At 38.8% G+C, this 21,004-nt stretch overlaps 1 protein-coding gene across 1 annotated transcript in view; it reads left to right on the forward strand.

Annotated features, from left to right (window-relative positions):
• DNAH11 (dynein axonemal heavy chain 11) overlaps positions 1 to 21,004 on the forward strand; it is a 358,971-nt gene that overhangs the window by 21,295 nt on the left and 316,672 nt on the right. Inside the window, exons 6-8 of the mRNA XM_053898599.1 lie at positions 2,408 to 2,619; positions 10,562 to 10,792; positions 12,408 to 12,575. Coding sequence (XP_053754574.1) covers positions 2,408 to 2,619; positions 10,562 to 10,792; positions 12,408 to 12,575 — 611 coding nt within the window. The remainder of the gene's footprint in view (positions 1 to 2,407; positions 2,620 to 10,561; positions 10,793 to 12,407; positions 12,576 to 21,004) is intronic.

Genomic DNA, 21,004 nt, shown 5'->3' on the forward strand with positions numbered 1-21,004 from the left:
TTTGGAACTCCCTCTCCCATTGAGTTGGAAGCATCATGTGTGTGACACCATGTATGTGAAAACCCTAAAGAATTATCTTTGTATTCCCAGGGCCTGGCAGACGTTAATGAGTTGAGTGAATGAAGTTAGTAGCCTCTTCTTGTTTTCCCACTCCTTTCTAGTAGCTACTATCTTAAACACTTTTCATTTTTTCTGATCGTCTGCCTGGTGTACCAGCATTACACTACAAAATTTCCATTAGCTGAAATGCTCAGAAAACAACTACTCCATCTTTTGTCTATTTTGACGATACAGTCTCTTTTGTTTCTAACTTGTCCAACATCCATTCAGTTCATCTTAAATTAGCTGAGCCTCTGGTTTTCCTCAGCCAAACTGGCATATTAACACCTTCCTTGCAGAATTGTTTTGAGGATTAGAGCAGTATTTCTCAACCTTGTCAGTGTTTATCGCCATTGACATTTTGGGTTCGATAATTGTTTGTCGTGGGAAGCTGTGCGTTCCTGTGTGTTTAGCAGCATCCCTGGCCTCCACCCACCTCCCCCTGGTGCAGCTGTGACAATTAAAAATGTCTCCAGACATTGCCAAATGACCCCTGGGGGCAAAACCTTTCCTGGCTGAGAACCCTTGAATTGAGGATAAAATATACAGGATACAAAGTACTAGGCACACAGTAAGTATGTTCTCAGTAAGTAGAGGCTGCTCGAATTTTTTTCTGTATTAGTAGAAGATGAACATTTTCTGTGGATAAAGCATCTACAGGAACAGATCACAGGGGTACTCAGGGCCTTATGAGCGCATGGGCTGGAGATTCAGACACAAACACTCTGAGTAGGACAAGTGGCTCAAAGCCATTGTCAGAGGTGGACAGCCCCCTCCCAAGGACATACTTGAGGCCTTTTAAAATCACCACTTGAGCTTGCCACATTTTAAAGACACTTAGCCGTTAGATGCAATAATTTAATTTTGAAATTAACATGAGTAACAACATACTATTTTGAAAACATGAGCGGAACCAGTGAAGAAAAGAGTTCCTGGATGCTCTCTTCCTAGGTCTTTATCATTAGGGCAGATAAATTGGTTATATGTTAAGGGGAGTAATATAGGTGGGTGTATTCCTAATTCTCACAGTCAAAAAAAAGTTGGCAGGGTTATTTGTTTGTCACCTCGGCCTGGACAGGAGTGTTTTGAGAGAACACCAGGAAATAAGAATTTACTGCCTTCCCTACCGTCATAAGTAAAGCCTGTTTTCAGTTAATCAAAGTTGTTTGTAGTCTCAGGAACAAAATGCAGTCTGATGGAGATCCATTTACGGCACATTAAGCTGACTAATTTTTTTTTTAAGCTCTACACCCACCATGGGTCTTGAACTCAGGATTCTGAGATTGATTTGCATGCTCTCCGAATGAGCCAGCCAGGAGCCCCTAAAATGACTAATTTTAATCAAGAGAAGATTTAGATTAGATTAGACAGTAATTGATAATATTTCTCTCCGTATGTGTGTGTGTGTGTGTATGTATGTGTGTGTTTATTTATTTATATAGTACTTTTGAGAAATATTCCTTAGCCCTGCTTAACAGTTTTTAGATCTCCATTTTAAAGTGTAGAGTTGAATGACGTTTAGTGCATTCACAATGTTGTACAAACTTCACCTCCCTCTAGTTCCAAAGTATTTTTTTTATTAAAAAAATTTTTTAATGTTTATTTTTTGAGAGAGAGGAAAGAGAGAGCCTGTGAGCAGGGGAGGGGCAGAGAGAGAGGGACACACAGAATCCGAAGCAGGCTCCAGGCTCTGAGTTGTCAGCACAGAGCCTGACGTGGGGCTCAAATTCACCGACCATGAGATCATGACCTGAGCTGAAGTCGTATGCTCAACCTACTGAGCCACCCAGGTGCCCCCCCCCCAAATATTTTTATCACCCATACTTAACAATTTTAGTTGCTATATTTTGAATAAAATTTCCCAGTCATTGCCTGAGTTACTCTCGCAGAACACTGGGATGAGACAATTAAATTGTGTGGGGACCTACTAAGTGGTAATTAACATTGTAGTGATGAGGCTTGTAACGTAAACCATAAAGTGACAGCAACTTTGGAGGCATATTTTATGCCTGCAGTTTCATGGACTTGAGTAAATTTCTTTAGGTCAAAAGGTATTTTCCCACCGAGTATTGTGTTACTATTTACTTGAGCTGTGCAGGTATCTGCACCAGGGATGTCCTGAGTGGCTGCTATACACGGACCATGTATGGGGCCTTCCAAACCCATAGTAGGTCATCTGTAGGATAATCAATATAAAACAGAGAGGATCACATTTAAGTACAGCTCTGTTGTTTTGCTTTGTTTTCTTGTGAAGTGAATTTAGGAAAAAGACCACCCTCACATTCATGGTGATTTTCTTTCCTTTTAGCTCTCCTAGAAGCCCAGGATGTGGAGCTATTCCTGAGACCTCTGAGAAGACATGTTCAGTGTCTGCAGGAGACAGAATTTCCACAAATCCGTGTGCTCATTGCCCCATTATTTCATACCATCTGTCTGATCTGGAGTCATTCCAAGTTTTATAATACTCCTGCTCGGATTATAGTTTTATTGCAAGAGTTTTGCAATCTCTTCATTGACCAGGTGTGTAGTACTAAAAAATAGGAAGAAGAGGAATCATTGCCATGTGGTGGGTTTTATTAAGCCAGTGAAAAAAAATAGTCTAGAGTCAGAACACCATTTTCCTTTCGTTTTTCAGAAAAGACTTTTATGGTAGCAAAGGTTAGGTGACTTTCTATTCTAAATGACAAAGAAGCTCTGGAAATCAGGTGCATTCAAAGGACAGTTTGTCATTGGATTTAATACCCTACCTTTGTTCAAGGAGAGTTATGGTGTCTTCTAAGAAAAGACAGATAGGCATAGTGCTTTCTTACAGCTTTCCCTTTGGTTTCCACAGGAACACTGATACACTTTTGGAAAATAAAGTAAGTTAAGAAAATCTGGCTGAAAAAACAGTAGTGAAGTTGTATTAAAAGTATTGATTCATTATTGATGTTAAAAAATCCTTGCTTATAATTTTCTACTCTTCACTTGCAATATGTTTTTTTTTTTTTAATTTTTTTATTTTAAAGGGCAGTGAGCAGGGGAGAGGAGCAGAGGGAGAGAGAGGGAATATTAAGCAGGCTCCATGCTCAACATGGAGCCTGATGTGGGGCTCCATCCCACAGGCCTGGGATCATGACTTGAGCCGAAATCAAGAGTCAGACACTCAACTGACTGAGCCACCCAGGCGCCCCACTTGTAAAAGGTTTTTTTTAAAAAATTAGACTTTCTGTGAACTTTCATTCTTTGTGGGTCCATAAAATCAGAATATTACGTAATTTAAGAGCTGAAAGATACTTGGAGGGTACGTAATCCAGTGGTTCTCGGTTAGGGTGTGTCTTAGTCTGCTTGAGCGGACATAACAAAATACCACAGACTGGGTGGGTTTCTTTTTCAGAAACTGTTTTCTCATAATTTTGGAAACTGGGGGCTCAGATCAAGGTACCATTATGATTTTCTGGTAAGAGGTATTTTTTTCCTGCCTTAAAACTTTTCTCTCTGTCCTCACATGGTGGAGAAAGAAAAAGCTCTCTTCTTCTGTTCTTACAGAGTCACAGTCTTGTCAGATTTGGATCTTGCTCTTATGACTTCATCGAACTTTAATAACCTCCTTAAGGCCTATTTCTAGATGGTCACATTGGTGGTTAGGGCTTCATCCTAAGAATTTGAGTGAAGACAATTCATACCATAGCAAGCTCGATAGCAGGTTGTCTAGCTGAACCACTAAGGAGTTTTTGTAAAACAAATGTCAGAGAATCAGAATCTGTATATATAGCTTAGATTTTGAGATGTTAAGAATGCTTTCCATGAAAAGCGGATTGCCTTCAGCTGCAACTGACAAACTGAAGCAAAATAAAAAAAAGTATGAATTCACGTGAACTGGAAAGTCTAAGAATGTAGTAGTTTTTGGAATAGCTTGTTTCAGAGGTCTCAGATAATAATTTCAAAGCTCCCTGCCATCCTTCATTTTGGTCCTTGTGTTTGCCTTTATTTTCATCACATGTTAAGTATGGTGGCTTTTAATAGTTCCAGAAGTATATCCTTCTAGTAGAGGAACTTCCCTAAAAAGAGGCTCTCTTTCTTTATTAATTCTGGTCCAGTGCATTCTAATTCTAATGGATTCTAATTGCTGGAGCAATCATTGTGGCAGGGGAGATAGGATACTTGGGAAAGTTCTGCATCACTTATCCAGAGGAGGATGGACACCTGTGATTGACCTAAATCCTTGATCTAGTCTAATGCCTCCTAGCTGTGTTGATGTTATGACTTGCATAGAAAATGAAAATACTATAGTACTTGGGTGGCTCAGTCAGTTAATTGTCCAACTCTTGGTTTTGGCTCAGGTCACGATTTCACGGTTCATGAGTTTGAGCCCTATATGTGGCTCCACTCTGACAGTGAGGAGCCTGCTTTGAATTCTCTCTCTCCCTCTCTCTCTGCCCCTCCTCCACTTGCATGCGCACTCTCTCATGCATGTGTGTGTGCTCGCTCGCTCTCAAATAAATTAAAAAAAAAAACAAAACAACTTCCCTACAGAGTGGGATAAGTTGGGAGGGCATTTGGAACCCTTAAAGTGTACTCATAGACAAGGCAAACAGCTTGCAGTTCCCGCTGCCCCAGGTCCCAGAACCTTACTGTTTTAACCAGTAAAGAGAACAGTGTTGTAGGATAAACAACAGTGGTTTGGGAACTGTATTCCAATCCAGTACCTGATATATTTTTTTTTTTTCAGATGAATTACCTGAGATGTGAAAAATCACATCATTTGCTGAATTTCCCTGACAATTTAGGGGGAAATCCAGATTAGAAAACAGGTCTCCTAACTTGCAGTCCAGAGTATCTAGAGTATGAAATTGAGTTAGGTGTGTGCGTAGGTGTGTGCGTGTGCGTGTGCGTGTGTGTGTGTGTGTGTGTGTCTGCTTTTAAAGAGGTGGAGTTTATGGAAAAGGGCTTTGTACTCAGACCAACCTGGATGCAATTCTAATTGAAACACTGGTGGAGTTAAATAACTTCTTCAAACTTTAAAAATCTATGAGGATGCTGCTTCACTGGGCTGTTGTGAGCATCAGGAGATAACCTAAGTGGGATGCCCAGTGTGGCATTTAATAGAGGCTCAGTCAAAGCTATTTCTAAGCTATTGACCCACAAATTAGTTGCAACTATTAATAAGAGATAGCTTGTTATATCTTATCCTCTCTTCTGGCTTCGTTCTATTTCTTTGCTGTTAGGCAAGTGTGCTGGATCCTAATGGCTTTGGATCTCCATATTAAAGACCATGATCCCTACTGAAGAGTGAACAACTATACCCACAACTGCTATACACCTTTTAAAGGATCTTCATTCTCATTTTGAGAACTGTTAAAGCTTTTACTCCAAAACCCTGCTAATGGATAAACCCCAGAGCTGGTTATTCACTGTAGTAGGAAGTTTGTAATAAGTCCTGGTTACCTTTAAGCCTGTAGACCTATTTTTCCTGGTTCCTAGTATCTGTCAATAGCCAGTTTGCCAAGCTCCCAAGGAAATAACGTAGCTTCCCTTGTTGCTTAGTTACTGTTTCTGGCTTCTCTCCAAGTGTTCCAATGGCCTGATTTCCTTGATTTTCCAAGTGGACTTTGTAGTAAATGTGCCCCAACATGTTAGGAATCAAAAATCAGTAATGAGCCAGCTTTCATACCTGGGTTCCCTAAAGAGCTAAGCTCTCCCCCACTCTTGCCCGGTCATTTGTTGTCTAATTTATATATATATTATAAATATATATATAATAATATATATATTATATATATATAATATATATATTATATATATATATTATTATAATATATATATATAATAATTTTTTTTTCACAAGCACTGTGTAGTGCCTATTACTTGCCAGGAACTCTTGTAAGTCTTTACAAAAACTACAAATGTAATCTCTTACCAGCAATATGACATAGATATTATTAGTAGGTCCATTTGATAAAAATCTAAAGTACAGAGAAGATAAAGAGCTTTTCCAAGGTTACCCAGCTTGTAAATGGCAGTTTCTTACACATTAAACTAGGTTCTGTATTTTATTCTTTTAGAGGGAGAGCATGTGCACTCAAGTGGGGTAGGGGCAGAAGAAGGAGACTCAAGCAGGCTCCACTCAGAGTCTGGAGCCCAGTGCAGCCCTCCATCCCATGACCTTGGGATCATGACCTGAGCCAAATTCAAGAGTCCGATGCTTAACCAGCTGAGCCACCTAGGCACCCCGAGGCTCCATATTTTAAAATAATAACTTTGATTTTTAATTACAGTGTAATATGTGGTATACTAATCATAATTGTAGGGTATTCTCATTGCATGAGATTTATAACAATGGAAATAGTCCCGCAGATCTGTCACCCTAAAATTAGCAGTTTTTATATCTAGTTCTCCCAAAATGTGTACATATTTATGCATTTTATCATATCGTTTTTATTTTTTTTACCATCTCCTTGAAAAATCATTTTATTGTTGGATATTTAGGTTGCTTCCAGCCTCCTCTTTTAAAAGCAACATGCATAAAACAACTTGGCATGGGAATCCTTTTTCCTTAACTTGGATAATTGGTTTAATATAAATTTCTGAGGTTGATCAAAGGGTACAGTCTTTTCATGACTCCCGAACAATTTTTAATCTTAATTTTTATTTTTTTAAAAAAATGCATATTTTAGAAAGAGCACTACTGGGGGAGAAGGGCAGAGGGAGAGAGAGTATCTTAAGTAAGCTCCACACTCAGCACAGAGCCTGACGTGGTGCTCGATCCCATGACCTTGGGATTATGACCTGAGCTGAAATCGAGTCGGCTGCTTGGGGTTTCTGGGTGACTCAGTTAAGTGTCCGACTTCGGCTCAGATCATGATCTCAGTTTGTGGGTTCAAGCCCCACGTCGGGCTCTGTGCTTACAGTGCAGAGCCTGGAGCCTGCTTCGAGTTCTGTGTCTTCCTCTCTCTCTGCCCCTCAATTGCTTGCACTCTCTCTCAAAAATAAAACATCAAAAAAATTTTTTTAAAAAGTCAGCCGCTCAACTGACTGAGCCACATGGGTGACCCTACAAATTCTTTTTCTTAAAACGTGTGTTTATTGCATTACTATTATCACTGTGTAAAAAGTTTTTCTGTAATTCACCAGCTTTGAACATTACCATTTTTAAAAAATTGGGGGTGATTCTTTGGTTATGTAGTGGTAGCATGTTTCTTAACTTGTTCCTTGCTTGATTCATACATTTTTACACATTTTGTGTTTTTTATAATTTGATGACATAGCTTTCATATACTTTGTGTTCCATGAATCTGTTGACCTTAAAGTGTTTATGAAACATTTGAACCCTTGCTGTGTTATACATCATAGGTCGTTACCTGGCATCCTATCATCTGTATTTGGCTAATAAATCAGTGCAGTATTCATATTTTTTATGATATTTAAAAATTTTTTTTAAATACTGCTTAAGTTGAGAAGGTCTCATTTAAATTTCAGTGTCCCAGCCTCCCCTGAAAAGTCAGAGATCTCCCAACACTGGCTCTGCCATCCCCATTGGTACAGTCCAGTGCCAGAGCTTCAGGTGCTTCTTTGGAAAGGTCATGTGCTGTGTAGGTGACCGTCGTCTCCACCATTTGCTGTTCCTGGTCTCATTCATTCATTTTCATTATATGCCTGATCCTTCTAGGCATTCCTGTTTCTGGCCACCTCAGCTGATAGCATACTGGAGTTTTGGTAATGGGTCTTTTTTTTTTTTTTTTTTTTTTTTTTTAATAAATGCTTGGTTCTTTTCTTTGGTAACCTGAGTCTACTCCCTGTTTGTTGTACCTAATTCCCACTCTACGCCCACCCTCTGTCTATTCCATTGTTGGGCAACCCTGATGTGGATATTGTTATTAAATATCCCAGGTGAAGAAAAGTCTAAGTCTGAGATGTGATCTTCTAGAAGTGATGTCAGGGTTGAGCAAAAGTATGAGTCCATAAAAGCACATAAAAAAGCAACAGCTGGTGGAACTCCTGGGTGACTCAGTCTGTTAAGGGACAGACTCTTGATTGCCACTCAAGTTACAATCTCACTGTTAGGAGATCTAGCCCCACGTCAGGCTCCATGCTGACAGCACAGAACCTGCTTGATATTCTCTCTCCCTCTCTCCCTTTCCTTCTTGCCTCTCCCTCCTTCCCTCCCATTCTCTCTTTTAAAATAAATAAATGTGTAAAAAAAAAAAAGCAACAGCTGGAAGACAGGTGTCAAACTAACATATCATTGATAAATGGGTTAATTAATAATTGACTAATTGGCTTATTGATAAATTGGTTAGTAGTATGTTACTTTATAAGACTTCTGAAGTGGGACCAGAAATCGGTAGATTTACCAAAAATCGGTAGATTTTTTTGTTGATTTGTGCTGATACTGTTGAGTATGAGAGAGTAGAGTGCTTCTGGTTGGATATGCTATAGAGAGCTGCTGTAGGAAACAGAATAATTCAGAGGCTGAGCTAAAAGAGATTTTGAGGTTCACCTAATTCATCTCTCTCCTTTTGTGGATAAGGAAACCGAGCTACTCTGAGATGATTTAGCTAATACCACAAAAGCAGTTAGTGGCCCCTATCACTGATTAGAGCCAGGTTTCCCATCCCTTATTGATGGTTTTTCCCTCAAATATCTGGCTTCCCATTGAAAGGTATAGACTGGATTTGCTGACCTATGATGCGTAGTATGATTAGTACTATTTAGTACTATACCCTTGTCTTTGGAAGGTTAACTGCTGTGATTGTCTCATTTGTATGAGGGTCAGTCAGGAAGGGCAAGAAATGAACTTAAGGATGGCCTGCCTGGAAGTTAGGTTAGACCTAAGTAATTAAGTCACTGGGGACTTCTGAACCAGAGAAGGCAATTGATTCATCTCCATTGATTTTTTTTTTTTTTTTTTAGCTTCCTAAAAGGATAACAGCGTACATTTATTATGAAGAATATATGTAGATAAAGGTCTGTGGAATCCCTAGCCCATAGCAAAATGTGAACTACTTTATAACATACATTGCTAAGGGCTTACTAGTAGTTTTCTTCTCTGTTCTCTGTACAGTGTTAGCATCATATGTGCAAAGGTTAATTTTCCATGCAGTCTGAGTGGGAAATAAGAGCACAGATTGGGACTCTACAGCTCATAATGAAAGGATTTTACTGTTAGGGGTTTTGGAAATGACATGATTTTCTTACAAATTTATGACACAGTCTACATTACATGTAAAACGGTGGCTACTAATGGGAGAAGGAGACTAATAGGTTTACCTTTAGGAAAAAATCCTTCTATCTCGTAGCTTGAACTCAATGGCTTTCATTACATGCTCCATTGAGACATGTAACAACTTTCTAAGCAAACTCAAAATTCAAGGCACAAAATTTAACCCTATAATTTATATGAGGTTAACAGACATCAGGAAAAAATAGAACATAAGAGAACCTTTAGAATTTATAGTTTCTTAGCAAATATGGAAAGGAAAGGACAGGAAATCACCTACATGACTGTCCTAGGAGACTTTGGCCAGTGCTACACCAATCTGTTACATAGAGTCGTCTTTTTTTTTTTTTTTTTAAGTAGGTTCCATTCCTAACATGGGGCTTGAACTCATGACTGTGAGATCAAGAGTCAGATGTTGGCCTGACTGAGCCAGCTAGGTGCCTCTACTTGAGTGTGTCTTTAAAAAACTCTTCTCCTTTTTCCGTTTCCTTTATTTAAAACTAGCTTATATATTTCCACTAGATTTTATGTCCTCTAATGTGCTTAAGTTCCCAGAAGAGCTTGCTCACCTAAAAGAATTGCCAGTGATATACTCACTTATAACAGATCTATCTCACCTTCACAAATGGCCCAGTGCTGCCAGGCAAGGTGACTATATATTTAAAGTCCATGATCTCAGAGATTTTTCCTTTCGGCTCGTGTATTTCTTTTTATAAAGGAATAATTACTCAGAATATTTGTGGCAAGAATATCCATGCAAATTCTGACTATACAGTTGTCCTATCTATAAAGCTTAGCAAAAACTTAGTCATTGCTAGGAAGTATAAATTCAGAAATTGGAGAGTCTCAGTCTTCTGTACATTGTCCTAATATATACACATATGTCATTGAAACCCAAGCATCTGAATTTTTAAAACTTTTTTTCTCACAACATTGCTGGCCCAATTGTAGACATTTATCATTTAAAAATGATGGGGAATTTTTTTTTTAATGATTAATTGAAACCGGTGTTTTCACTAAGAAATAAAGCATATTTTAAAAAATAATCTTTTTAAAGCAACTTTATTATATTTTTTTGAGAGTGTGTGCTCACGTGCAGGGGAGGGGGGGTAGAGGGAACATTTTAAGCAGGCTCCATGCGCCATGCATGGCTCCATCCCACGACCCTCGGATCATGGCCTGAGCTGAAATCAAGAGCCAGACACTCAACCGACTGAGCCATGCAGGTACTCCTAATCATATTTGTTTTCCATTAAATCCTAGGCAATAATTTACCTTTCACCTGAAGACCTTTTGAAAGGAGAAGTCGAAGACTCTTTGGAAAAAGTGCAGGTGGTCATTAACATCTTCAAGACTTTCAAAAAGTCTTTTTTCAACTATAGAAAGGAACTGGCAAGCTATTTTATGGGAAATGAGCCAAAACCATGGGATTTCCAGTCTCAACTGGTGTTTTGTAGGTTTGACAACTTTCTGGACCGTCTCATGAAAATAGAGGTATTCATTTCTTGACCTGCAATTTATTCATACTGTAGGTGGGTTAAAAAAAATCTTGTAGTTTTTTCTATTATTCAGGAGACTGTTTATTCTATTTGGATGGGAGAGTGGAAGATCTTCTTTCTCAGTTATTCTTAGGAATTGCTCACAAGGTCAGTGTTAAGATCGTTATATAAGCTTTACATTAGTTTCTTTTTTTTTAAATTCTTTTTTGATTGTTTTAATATACTGAGTATAAGTGAAACTGCTATGTATCAGTGACCTTTCACTTATAACTTAGCAAGCTCTTGGAAGACAGCTGTAAATCATGAATCTGTAAACTAAATCCTTTTTTTCCTTTCTGTGTTTAATGTTTGACATTGGGATTCTACACCTGGAAAATCCATTTGATAATCTAGAATACCACATTCTCTTTTATTATATATATACATAGACTATAAAAATATTAAAGCCACTTATAAAAAAATAACATGGAAATATGTGCTGTGTATACATGTGTTTCAGATATCTAAAGAACAAACAATGAATACACACATGGACACACATATTTGGATGGAGCCAACTGGCTGTTTTTTAAATTTTTTTATTTTTTTATGTTTATTTTTGAGAGACAGCATGAGTGGGGGAGGGGCAGAGAAAGAGGGGACATAGGATCCGAAGCAGGTTCCAGGCTCTGAGCTGTCACCATAGAACCCAACGTGAGGCTTGAACCCAAGAACCGTGAGATCATGACCTGAACTGAAGTCAGATGCTTAACCGGTTGAGCCACCCAGGCACCCTAAGGCTAGGGTTTTTTTTTTTTTTAAACACAGTGGAACTGTGGCAGTGCCTTAAATTCTTTGTAAAGGTCTTTAGAGTAAGTCTGGACTTTCTTATTAATATAAAATTTGTTGTATTTCATTCAAATTTAGATCTTAATGTTTTGAAAACCCTCATCACTTAATCAGCTTGAATGCTTCTGCAAGTCTGACTGCTAAATGCCTAACTGCAGGCAACTTGTCACCCTTCCTTAACGGTCCTATACCCCCTTTCATTAAGGGAGGTGATTCATTGCCAAGTGTAGGCAGCCAAAAAGAGTTTTAGATATTACCTGGGGATCTGACTTACAATCAGAAGGGCACAAAATTAGGGAATCATACATTTAGCTTTGGCAAAGTAGGTGTTGCAGGCAAATACCTGCAGTTGTTAGAAAATTCTTACAAAATGTGAAAATGGGAGTATGATTTTAAAAATAGGCAGTCATGAGGGGCGCCTAGGTGGCTCGGTTGAGCGTCCGACTTCGGCTCAGGTCATGATCTCACGGTCTGTGGGTTTGAGCCCCCGTGTCAGGCTCTGTGCTGACAGCTCAGAGCCTGGAGCCTGTTTAGGATGCTGTTTCCCTCTGTCTCTGCCCCTCCCCTGCTCTCTCTCTCTCTCTCAAAAATAAACATTAAAAATTTTTTTTTTAAATAGGCAGTAACTTTCTTCAATTAATAATTTATATTTTCTGTCACATAAGTGTCCATTAACTCGCCAATTTTGAATGTTTGAGAGCGTTTTTTCTTTGCAACTTTCAAACGTTCTTGTCCTGCTCATGATGGTGGGAAGATCTTTATTGTACCATGTTTTTTCAAAGGATATATTTGTCACCATATTGGAATTTGAAAAGCTGGAAAGACTTGAATTTGGTGGTACCAAAGGAGCGATTTTAAATGGACAAATCCACGAGATGACAGAAGAATTCATGGAACTCTGTGAAGTTTTTAAACAGAGCACTTATGACCCATCTGATTACAGTAATATGGTAATGCTGTACCTTTGGATTTTCATTTCATAGAACCCTGTAATTTGAAAGCTAGAAAGGATGAAAGGTCACATTGGTAATAGGTATCGTCTGGTACCATCTCTCTAGGATGAAAGAAGGTAAAAGACTTGCCCAAAGTCTCTTACCTCCTTAATGGTAGATCAGGGACTGGAACTTGGGCCTTTGCATGTAGAAGTTAGAACATTTAGAACTGTTTCTAATGTTACAGTGGAGTCACTGTGGATGTGTTTCTTGCTTTTGTGTACTAAAAAGGAACTTTCCACGTTAGCTCATTTTCTGTATGACTATCTGATGTCTCTGTAACTTGTGTGTTTTATTTTAGCCTTTTCCTGAATCAGTGGGTAATTTTTTGGTCTATTTGAACATTTATTTTCAGTTCATTGACTACATAGGTGATTAACATATATATCATCTCTTGTATTTTTTATTGTTATTCTTTAGTACTATTTATAGTTGCAGAATTTCAGTCTCAAGGAAATAAGGGGAAACTTAGCAGACTTCAGCTGCTTCTATTTTCTGCCACTCCTAGCATGTTGGTAGCCAGGGAGTTACTGTGAGCATCCCTGCAGCTCTAGGATAAAAATAACCTAATTTCAGTTGTTGGCCAGCAACAGAGAAGTCCGGGTACCAAAAAAAGCAAACAAAAAAAAACCCCAAAACAAAGCAAAGCAACAACAAAAAACCCCAACTGTTACCTTTGTTGTTTTATACAGAATGTGAATTTATTCACTAATGTGTTTATATTTGGTCAAATAATCGATTCTTTGAAATGTCCAAGCACAGTATGTCAGCCTCGTTAAGGACAAGATCAACAAACCTTCTGAACTGTAGTCAGCTTTTGATGAAGCAGAAGTAATGGTGAGAGGCCATAGCAATTGTGCATTCTGCTGTTTTGTGGAGAAGCAGGAGGAACCCGCAGCTGTGGTGACTCATGGCCTGAGACTTTTCAGATTCTCGTAAGATGTCTATCTCTTGGCGGGCATTCAGTAATCTGGATGGAATAGAACTCTCAGCAGGGCCTTGGCCTAGTTCTCCTGAGCATCTTGGCAGAGAAGTGTGAGACCCAGCGTGTACGGGATCCTCAGGTGCACTGCCTAGCGAAGCCTGGATTTCCTCACGATGAGAAAACCCAGCAAGGTTTCAGAGTGCTGGGGTTGGAGGACGAGCCTAGGTTTAGCTGATGTCATTGCCTTGGCGATGCCATAGGTCCTGACTTTACCCTTCTGTCTTCACAAAGTCTTGCATAGTCACAAACATGGAGGAATAGAAAACTCTTTTGCTATTGACACATCTATTTGCTTCGTGTTTGTGTTTTGGTATTCAGTATTTTGAGGCCCCATTTGTTTCTCAAGTAACATGGGGAAGGCTTACTTCTGCCTTCCATGTCTGAGCTGGAGACCTCAGTCACCTGCCCTCAGAGTCTCCTTCATCATCCTGTCTGGTTATCTTGCCTTAGACTAAGAAGCTCCTTGACTTTGGTCATTCCTTAAAATAGTCATAACTATAAGTTGATTTATTGCTGTGCTTATGTTGAAGAAGAGCTTTGCTTTTTTTGAATGTATCCTGGTTCAGGGTTGCCTCAGAATATTGCAGTGATTATGTATTTTTTGCTTAATGAGGTTTTCATTTGGTGCTTTTTTAGCTGAATTTAACGTATTGATTTTTATGATGAATTCAGTTGGTAATTTTTACGACACATTTTCTCAAATTGCTTCCAACCTAGTATATTCACATAGATGTGTCCACATGCCCACCCAGGTGCCCTTCTTCTCCCACTGCATACACTTCACCTGTTCCCTGGTTCCCAGTGAATACGCACTAGTGCTAACGTGACAGTCGAGTGTATCGTGAGTCTGGTGTGGTACTGGTTTAAGCATGTTTCAGTAAACTAAAGAAATAGTTGCTGGTAATTTGCTTTGGGATATGCTAGTGTTTATTTCTTTTAATCAATCTCAAGCCTATAATCAGGCTTTGAGCCGTCCCTGGTGTGGCCGAAGAGGTGTGCCACTGTGGTTGATTTACAGAACATGGGGATTTTCTCAGTTGTATCCATGAAAACATTCTTGGGTTTCTCAACTATTTTTGAATAGAAAGGGTCACTTTAGGTATTTTCTTTGGCTTCTTCCTATGGAATTTTGAGATTGATACGATTGTGGGGAAAGACTTGCATTATTTATTTTTTAATTAAAATTTATTTGACATATAACATGGTACAGATTTAAGGTGCACAGTATGGGAATTTCATACATTTATATATTGTAATGTGATTGTCATGGTGATGATAATTAGCACCTCTGCCACATTACATAATTATCCTTTCTTTTTAGTGGTTGGATTCATTGTGTTCTAGTCTGTCAGGAAGTTTGATATTAATGAATAGAGACACAACAATATTGTATTAAGATAACAGATTTTCTAAGAGATTTGCTTTATTAATTGTTTGTATTTAACAGCTAGTCAGGTGACTTGAGGCTCGGCAGCTTTGCATGGCAGACATTTTAAGGTGTTACTTGATTAAATAAAATTCCCCAGATAACTAAGCAAGGGTGATGGCTATTCGTGAGAGTAATCTCTTGGTTCCACTAAGTCTCTGTTCATCAGAGTCCGTTAATATTTACTGAGCAATTGCGGGGTGCCAGGAATTGTGCCAAATCTTCACATATTCCTGCTTAATAATCCTGAGAGTGACACCCAGGCAGATGAGATCAAGTAAATTATCTGAGATTGCGCTGTCCCCAGGGAGGGGAACAGATTCCAGTTCTGAACTCTGAACCTCATGCCCAGCAATCTCTCTCTGTGGTGCCGCTCCCGACTCTTGAATATTTATCTCCCTTGTTGTCTCTTCATTGAAATAAAGGGAATAAGTTCATCATTGCAGCATCCTCTCTGAAAACCCGTGCTCTGAGGTGGAGTCATCCAGGGTGCTGTGTCTGTTTACTTTTTCTGCCTAGTTCTTACTGGGAAGGTTGCTTCAGGTACCTAGACTGTCGTCATACCAGAATCCAAAATACATGTTAAAAGTTGCTATTTAGGAGCTCCTGGGTGGCTCAGTCACTTAAGTGTCTGACTCTTGATTTCGGCTCAGGTCATGATCTCATGGTTTGTGAGATGGAGCCCGTGTTGCACTCTGTGCTGACAGCACAGAGTCTGCTTTGGATTCTCTTCCTCCCTCCCTCCCTCTCTGCCCTTCCCCTGCTCACTCGCACTCTCTCTCTCTCTCTCTCAGAATAAATAAACTTAAGAAAAAAACAAAAGTCACTATTTAATCTTTGTCCTCTTCTAGTCTACCGAATGATTAAGTTTTGTATTAATATATAGGGCATTTTTAATTTTAATGATATACATTTTATATTAGCCATCTGCAGGATTTTCGTATCTCTTACCTGCTTATTTTTCAAAATAAAACATATTATTTAAAAACATGACTCTTTTATCCTTCTGGAAATGTAGCATGTGCAAAAATGTAGTCCCCTTCTTCTCACCCTGCTGTCTTTTTCCTAAGCCTTCGAGTTTTTCTCCCCAAAGCCATTTACCATTATGAGTTTCTTGTATAATGTTCCAAAGGTACCTGGTTTATGCACTAGCCTATACATGTATATATTCTTTTGTATTCTGTTTTTGCACAGATCGCATTCTCTACATATCACTTACACCTTGCTTTTGTCACTTAATATATTTTGGCGGTCTTTATCACTACAAAAGTATTGGCTACTTTTTAGACAATTTGGTATTATTCCATTGAATTGATGTACTTTTCATTTTTAAATGGTAAAGTAACAGATACCATTCTTTAAAAATTCATTTAGGAACTTCTGCTTCTGGGAAGATGGAATAGATATATGTTTCCCTGTTCCTTTTAGTAAGTAGGACTAAAACACTGGTCACTATATATAAAACAAAAGACTCTGAAGGGTGAAAAGAGGTGGATTGGTTAGGGGCTTTTCTTGTTACCTGAAATGACCCAGGCATGGAATTGGATACACCCGCAACATGGAAACACCAATGGGCACAGACATCAAAAGCCCTAGTAAAAGCCTGATCTCTCTTAAGAAAGGGACAGCATAGTAAGACAAAACTTGCAGGCCATAATCTCTCTAGTTCAGTCAACCAGCACAGGAGAAACTGTGTCTCGCTCCCATCCATGTCAGCAAAGATTGGGGAGCCTAGACTTAAAACCAGTCTCTAACAGGTACCTCAGCCCCCCCCTCCCCCCCCCCCCCCCCCGACCCTACTGGGATGGTGTCAGATTCTGGCTGACAGTAATGAGCTCACTCTTTGTGGAGTCAATGGTGACCCCAAGGGAATCCTGGACCTCTTTCCTCATCCAGTAGTATTCTTACCCCACTGGGGTAGTTCAGATGAAGCCTGCTGGAGAGTCGGGACTTTGACCATGGCCGACCGGTAACGAAGTCACCTATGCTGTGGCTTCTGTGGACACCACAGGTGGAACTTGAGTGCCTAGCCATAGAAAAGAGCTCCCTACACTCAGGTGTTCATGGATGCCAAATGAGAACCTGGACGTTGATCTCAACCTGACAATAATGAGGCTGGAGCAGTATCAGGGAAAGTCAGCAAACACAGGATTTAACATCCAGAGTCTCATAATGCGAAAATGTCCAGAGTTGATTGAAAATATTATACCAACAGCCAAGAAGACCTCATCTGAATGAAAAAGACAACTAATACATTGCAGTATTGAGATGACAGAAATGTTAGAGTTACCTCACAGATTTTAAAGAGCCATGCTAAAAATGCTTCAAATAATAAGGAACATACTTGAAACAAATAAAAAATGGGAATTTTAGACCTGAACGACAGAATAAAATACAAAGCACAATGATTGGGGTCAATGGCAGAATAGAGGGGTGAAGCATTCACCAACTAGAAGATAGAGCCATAGAGACAACATAGCAATAAAACGAACAGAGCCTTAGGGAGCAGATCTAGCATTTGTGTCATTGGATTTGGAGAAAAAGAAGAGAAAGACCATGAGGCTTAAGGTGTTAAAGAAATAATGGCTGAAAACTTCCTTAATTTGGCAAGAGATATAAACCTACAGATTCAAGAGGAAATAACTCAAAGCAGAAAGATAAATCCAAGGGTAAACTCAGAGAATTCTATGCCAAGACATGTAATTAAACTTTTGAAAACTGAAGATAAAAATTCACTAAAGCAGCATGAAACAACTTGGTATGGGGAAAAATGATGTGAATGAAAGAGGATTTCTAATCAGAAATCATGGAGGCCAGAAGGAAATGGTCAAACATTTTCAAGCACTGGAAGAAAAAAACTGTTAATTCAGAATTCCCTACCCAGTGAAAAATAACCTTCAGGAATGAAGGGGAGATCAAAATCTCTGATGAACAACAACTAAGAGAATTTGGTACCAGTAGACTGACTCTAAAAGAATAGCTAAAGGAAGTTCTTGTTACAGAGAGGAAATGTTGAAAGAGGGAAACTTGGGACCCCAGGAAGAATATGGTAAGGAAAAATATGTGTAAATACAATGGGCTTTCCTCCTCTCCTTGAGTTTTCTAAATTATTTTTGACAGTGAAAGCAAAAAGTACAACACTGTGTTTTTAACTATATGTACTGGAAATATTTAAGACCATCATGTTTTAAACGGATGAGTATAAAGGGATCAAAATGGAGGTAAGGTTTTTTCTTTTTTTGCCTATTTAGAAATTGTGGTAGGGGCGCCAGGTGGCTCACTTGGTTAAGTGTCTGACTGAGGCTCCGGCCATGATCTTGTGGCTCGTGTGTTCGAGCCCCACGTCAGTCTCTGTATTGAAAGCTCAGAGCCTGGAGCCTGCTTTGGATTCTCTCTCTCTCTCTCTCTCTCTCTCTCTCTCTCTCTCTCTCTCTCTCTCTCTCTCTCCCTGCCTCTCCCCTGCTCATTCTCTTTCTCAAAAATAAACATTAAAAAAAAATTAAAAATTGTGGTAAAATGTGTTCTACGTTACAATTTTTGTGTCCATTACAAAAAAAAATGTTTTAGAGAGCACTGGTGCAGGGTGGGGCAGAGAGAGAGGCAGATAGAGAATCCAAAGCAGGCTGTGTGCTGACAGTATCGAGCCCTACGCGGGGCTTGAACCCTCAAACCAGGGGATGATGAACTGAGCTGAAGTCAGACTATCAACCAACTGAGCCATCCAGGTGTCCCTTTTGTGTCCATTTTTAACTGTACAATTAAATGGCATTGAGTATATTGACAGTGTTGTACAATCATCACTGCTATCCACTTGCAGAACTTTTTTTTTTAAGTTTGTTTTGAGAGACAGTGTGCACAAGAGTGGGAGAGGGGCAGCGAAAGAGCATCCCATGGGGCTCTATCTCAGGAACCGTGATATGAGGACCTGAGCTGAGATCAAGAAAGGATGCTTAACTGACTGAGCCACCCAGACACCCTGCAGAACTTTTTTAAATCTCAAACAAAAACTCTGCACCTATTAAGTGATAACTCTCTTCTGTCCCTTCCTCTCAGTTTCTGGTAACCTCTCATCTGCTTTTTCTCTGTATGAATTTATTTTAGGTATCTCAATAAATTTAGGTATCTCAATAAATGTTGGTGGAATGATAAAATGTCTTATGTGTCACAATTTGATTTTTTAAGGCTAAATAATATATGTAAATGCTGAAATTTATTCACTTGTTGATAGATGCTTGGGTTGTTTCTAACTTGTGGCTCTTGTGAATAATGGTGCTGTAAACAATGGTATACAAGTATCTGAGTCCTTTCAATTCTTTGGGGTATAACTATGATTTGAAATGCTTTGTCGTGTGGTGGTAATTTATTTATTTATCATTATTTTAAAAAAATATTAATGTTTGAGAGAGAACATTAAAAAATTAATGCTTTTGAGAGAGAGAGAGAGACACAGTGCAAGCAGGGGAGAGGCAGAGAGAGAGGGAGACATGGAACCTGAAGCAGGCTCCAGGCTCTGAGCTGTCAGCACAGAGCCCGACATGGGGCTTGAACCCATGAGCTGTGAGATCATGACCTCAGCCGAAGTTGGACGCTTAACCAACTGAGGCACCCAGGTGCCCCTGTTTTTTTATATTTAATTTTCTGAGGAATTTCTGAGCTGTTCTGCATAGTGGTTGAACAGTTTTGCCCTCCCACCAGTGATGCAGAAGAATTCCGGTGCCACCATGTCCTCACAAACACTTGTTCTCTTCTTTCTTTCTTTCTTTCTTTCTTTCTTTCTTTCTTTCTTTCTTTCTTTCTTTCTTTTCATAGCCATCCTAATGGCTGTGAAGTGACATCTTATTGTGGTTTAATTTGCATTTCTCTAATAACTAGTGTGTTGGTCATGATTTTTATGTGCCTATTGGCCATTTTTTTATCTGTGAAGAAATACCTATTCTAGTCTAGTGCCCATTTTTTCAGTTCACTTGGAGGTTATTTTCTACATTTTTGACATTAATCCCTCATCAGATATAAGACTTGCAAGTAGTTTCTCCCATTCTGTCTTTACACTTTTTTGATAATGTTTTTTGATGCAAAAAAGTTTTTGAATTTTGATGAAGTCAGATTTATTCATTTTTTTCTTTTGTTGTTTGTGCCTTTGATGTCCTATCCAAGAGATGATTGCTAAATGAATGTCATGAAGATTTTCTCCAGTATTTTCTTCTAAGAGTTTTATACTTGAACTCTTATATTTAGGTCTTTGATCCACTTTGAGTTAATTTTTGTATATTTGTCAGGGTCCACCTTTATTGTTCATCACCATCGGTATGGAACTGCAACTGACTTGTGCATATTGATTTTGTATCCTGTGACTTTGAATATATTACTGCTAATAGCTTTTTTTTTTTGGAGGAGGGGCATAAAATCTTTAGGGTTTTCTACATAAAAAATCCTTGTATGTGTTATGAGATAATTTTACTTCTTCCCAATTTGAATACTTTAAATTTGTTTTCTTACATAATTGTTCTGGCTAGTGTTTCTAATGCTATGTTGAATAGGAGTGAAATTGGTCATCCTATCCTGTTTTTGATCTTAGGGGATAAGATTTTAGTCTTTGAGCATTGAATATGCTGTTATCTTGGCAGTTTTGATAGATGACCTTTATCAAGTTGAGGAAGTTTCCTTCCATTCTTTATTTAGTGTTTTTATCCTAAAAGGGAATTGAATTTTGTCATGTTTTTTATGCATCAGTTGAGATGATTGTGTAGGGTTTTTTTTTCCTTTGATTTTATTGCTTTGGTGAACTACAGTGATTGTCTCGTGCCATCCTTGCATTCCAAGAAGAAATTTAGTTGGTTATAGTGTATAATCCTTTTAATAAGCTGGTGGATTGTTTTCTAGTTTCTGTTGAGAGTGTTTGCATCATGACTGAGGAGGGGTACCAGTCTACACTTTGCCCTTCTTGTAGTATTTTTATGTGGCTGTGGTGTCAGGGTA

The sequence above is a fragment of the Panthera pardus genome, unplaced genomic scaffold, assembly GCF_024362965.1.
Source record: "Panthera pardus isolate Hobbes unplaced genomic scaffold, ASM2436296v1 HiC_scaffold_8, whole genome shotgun sequence".
Lineage (NCBI taxonomy): Eukaryota > Metazoa > Chordata > Mammalia > Carnivora > Felidae > Panthera > Panthera pardus.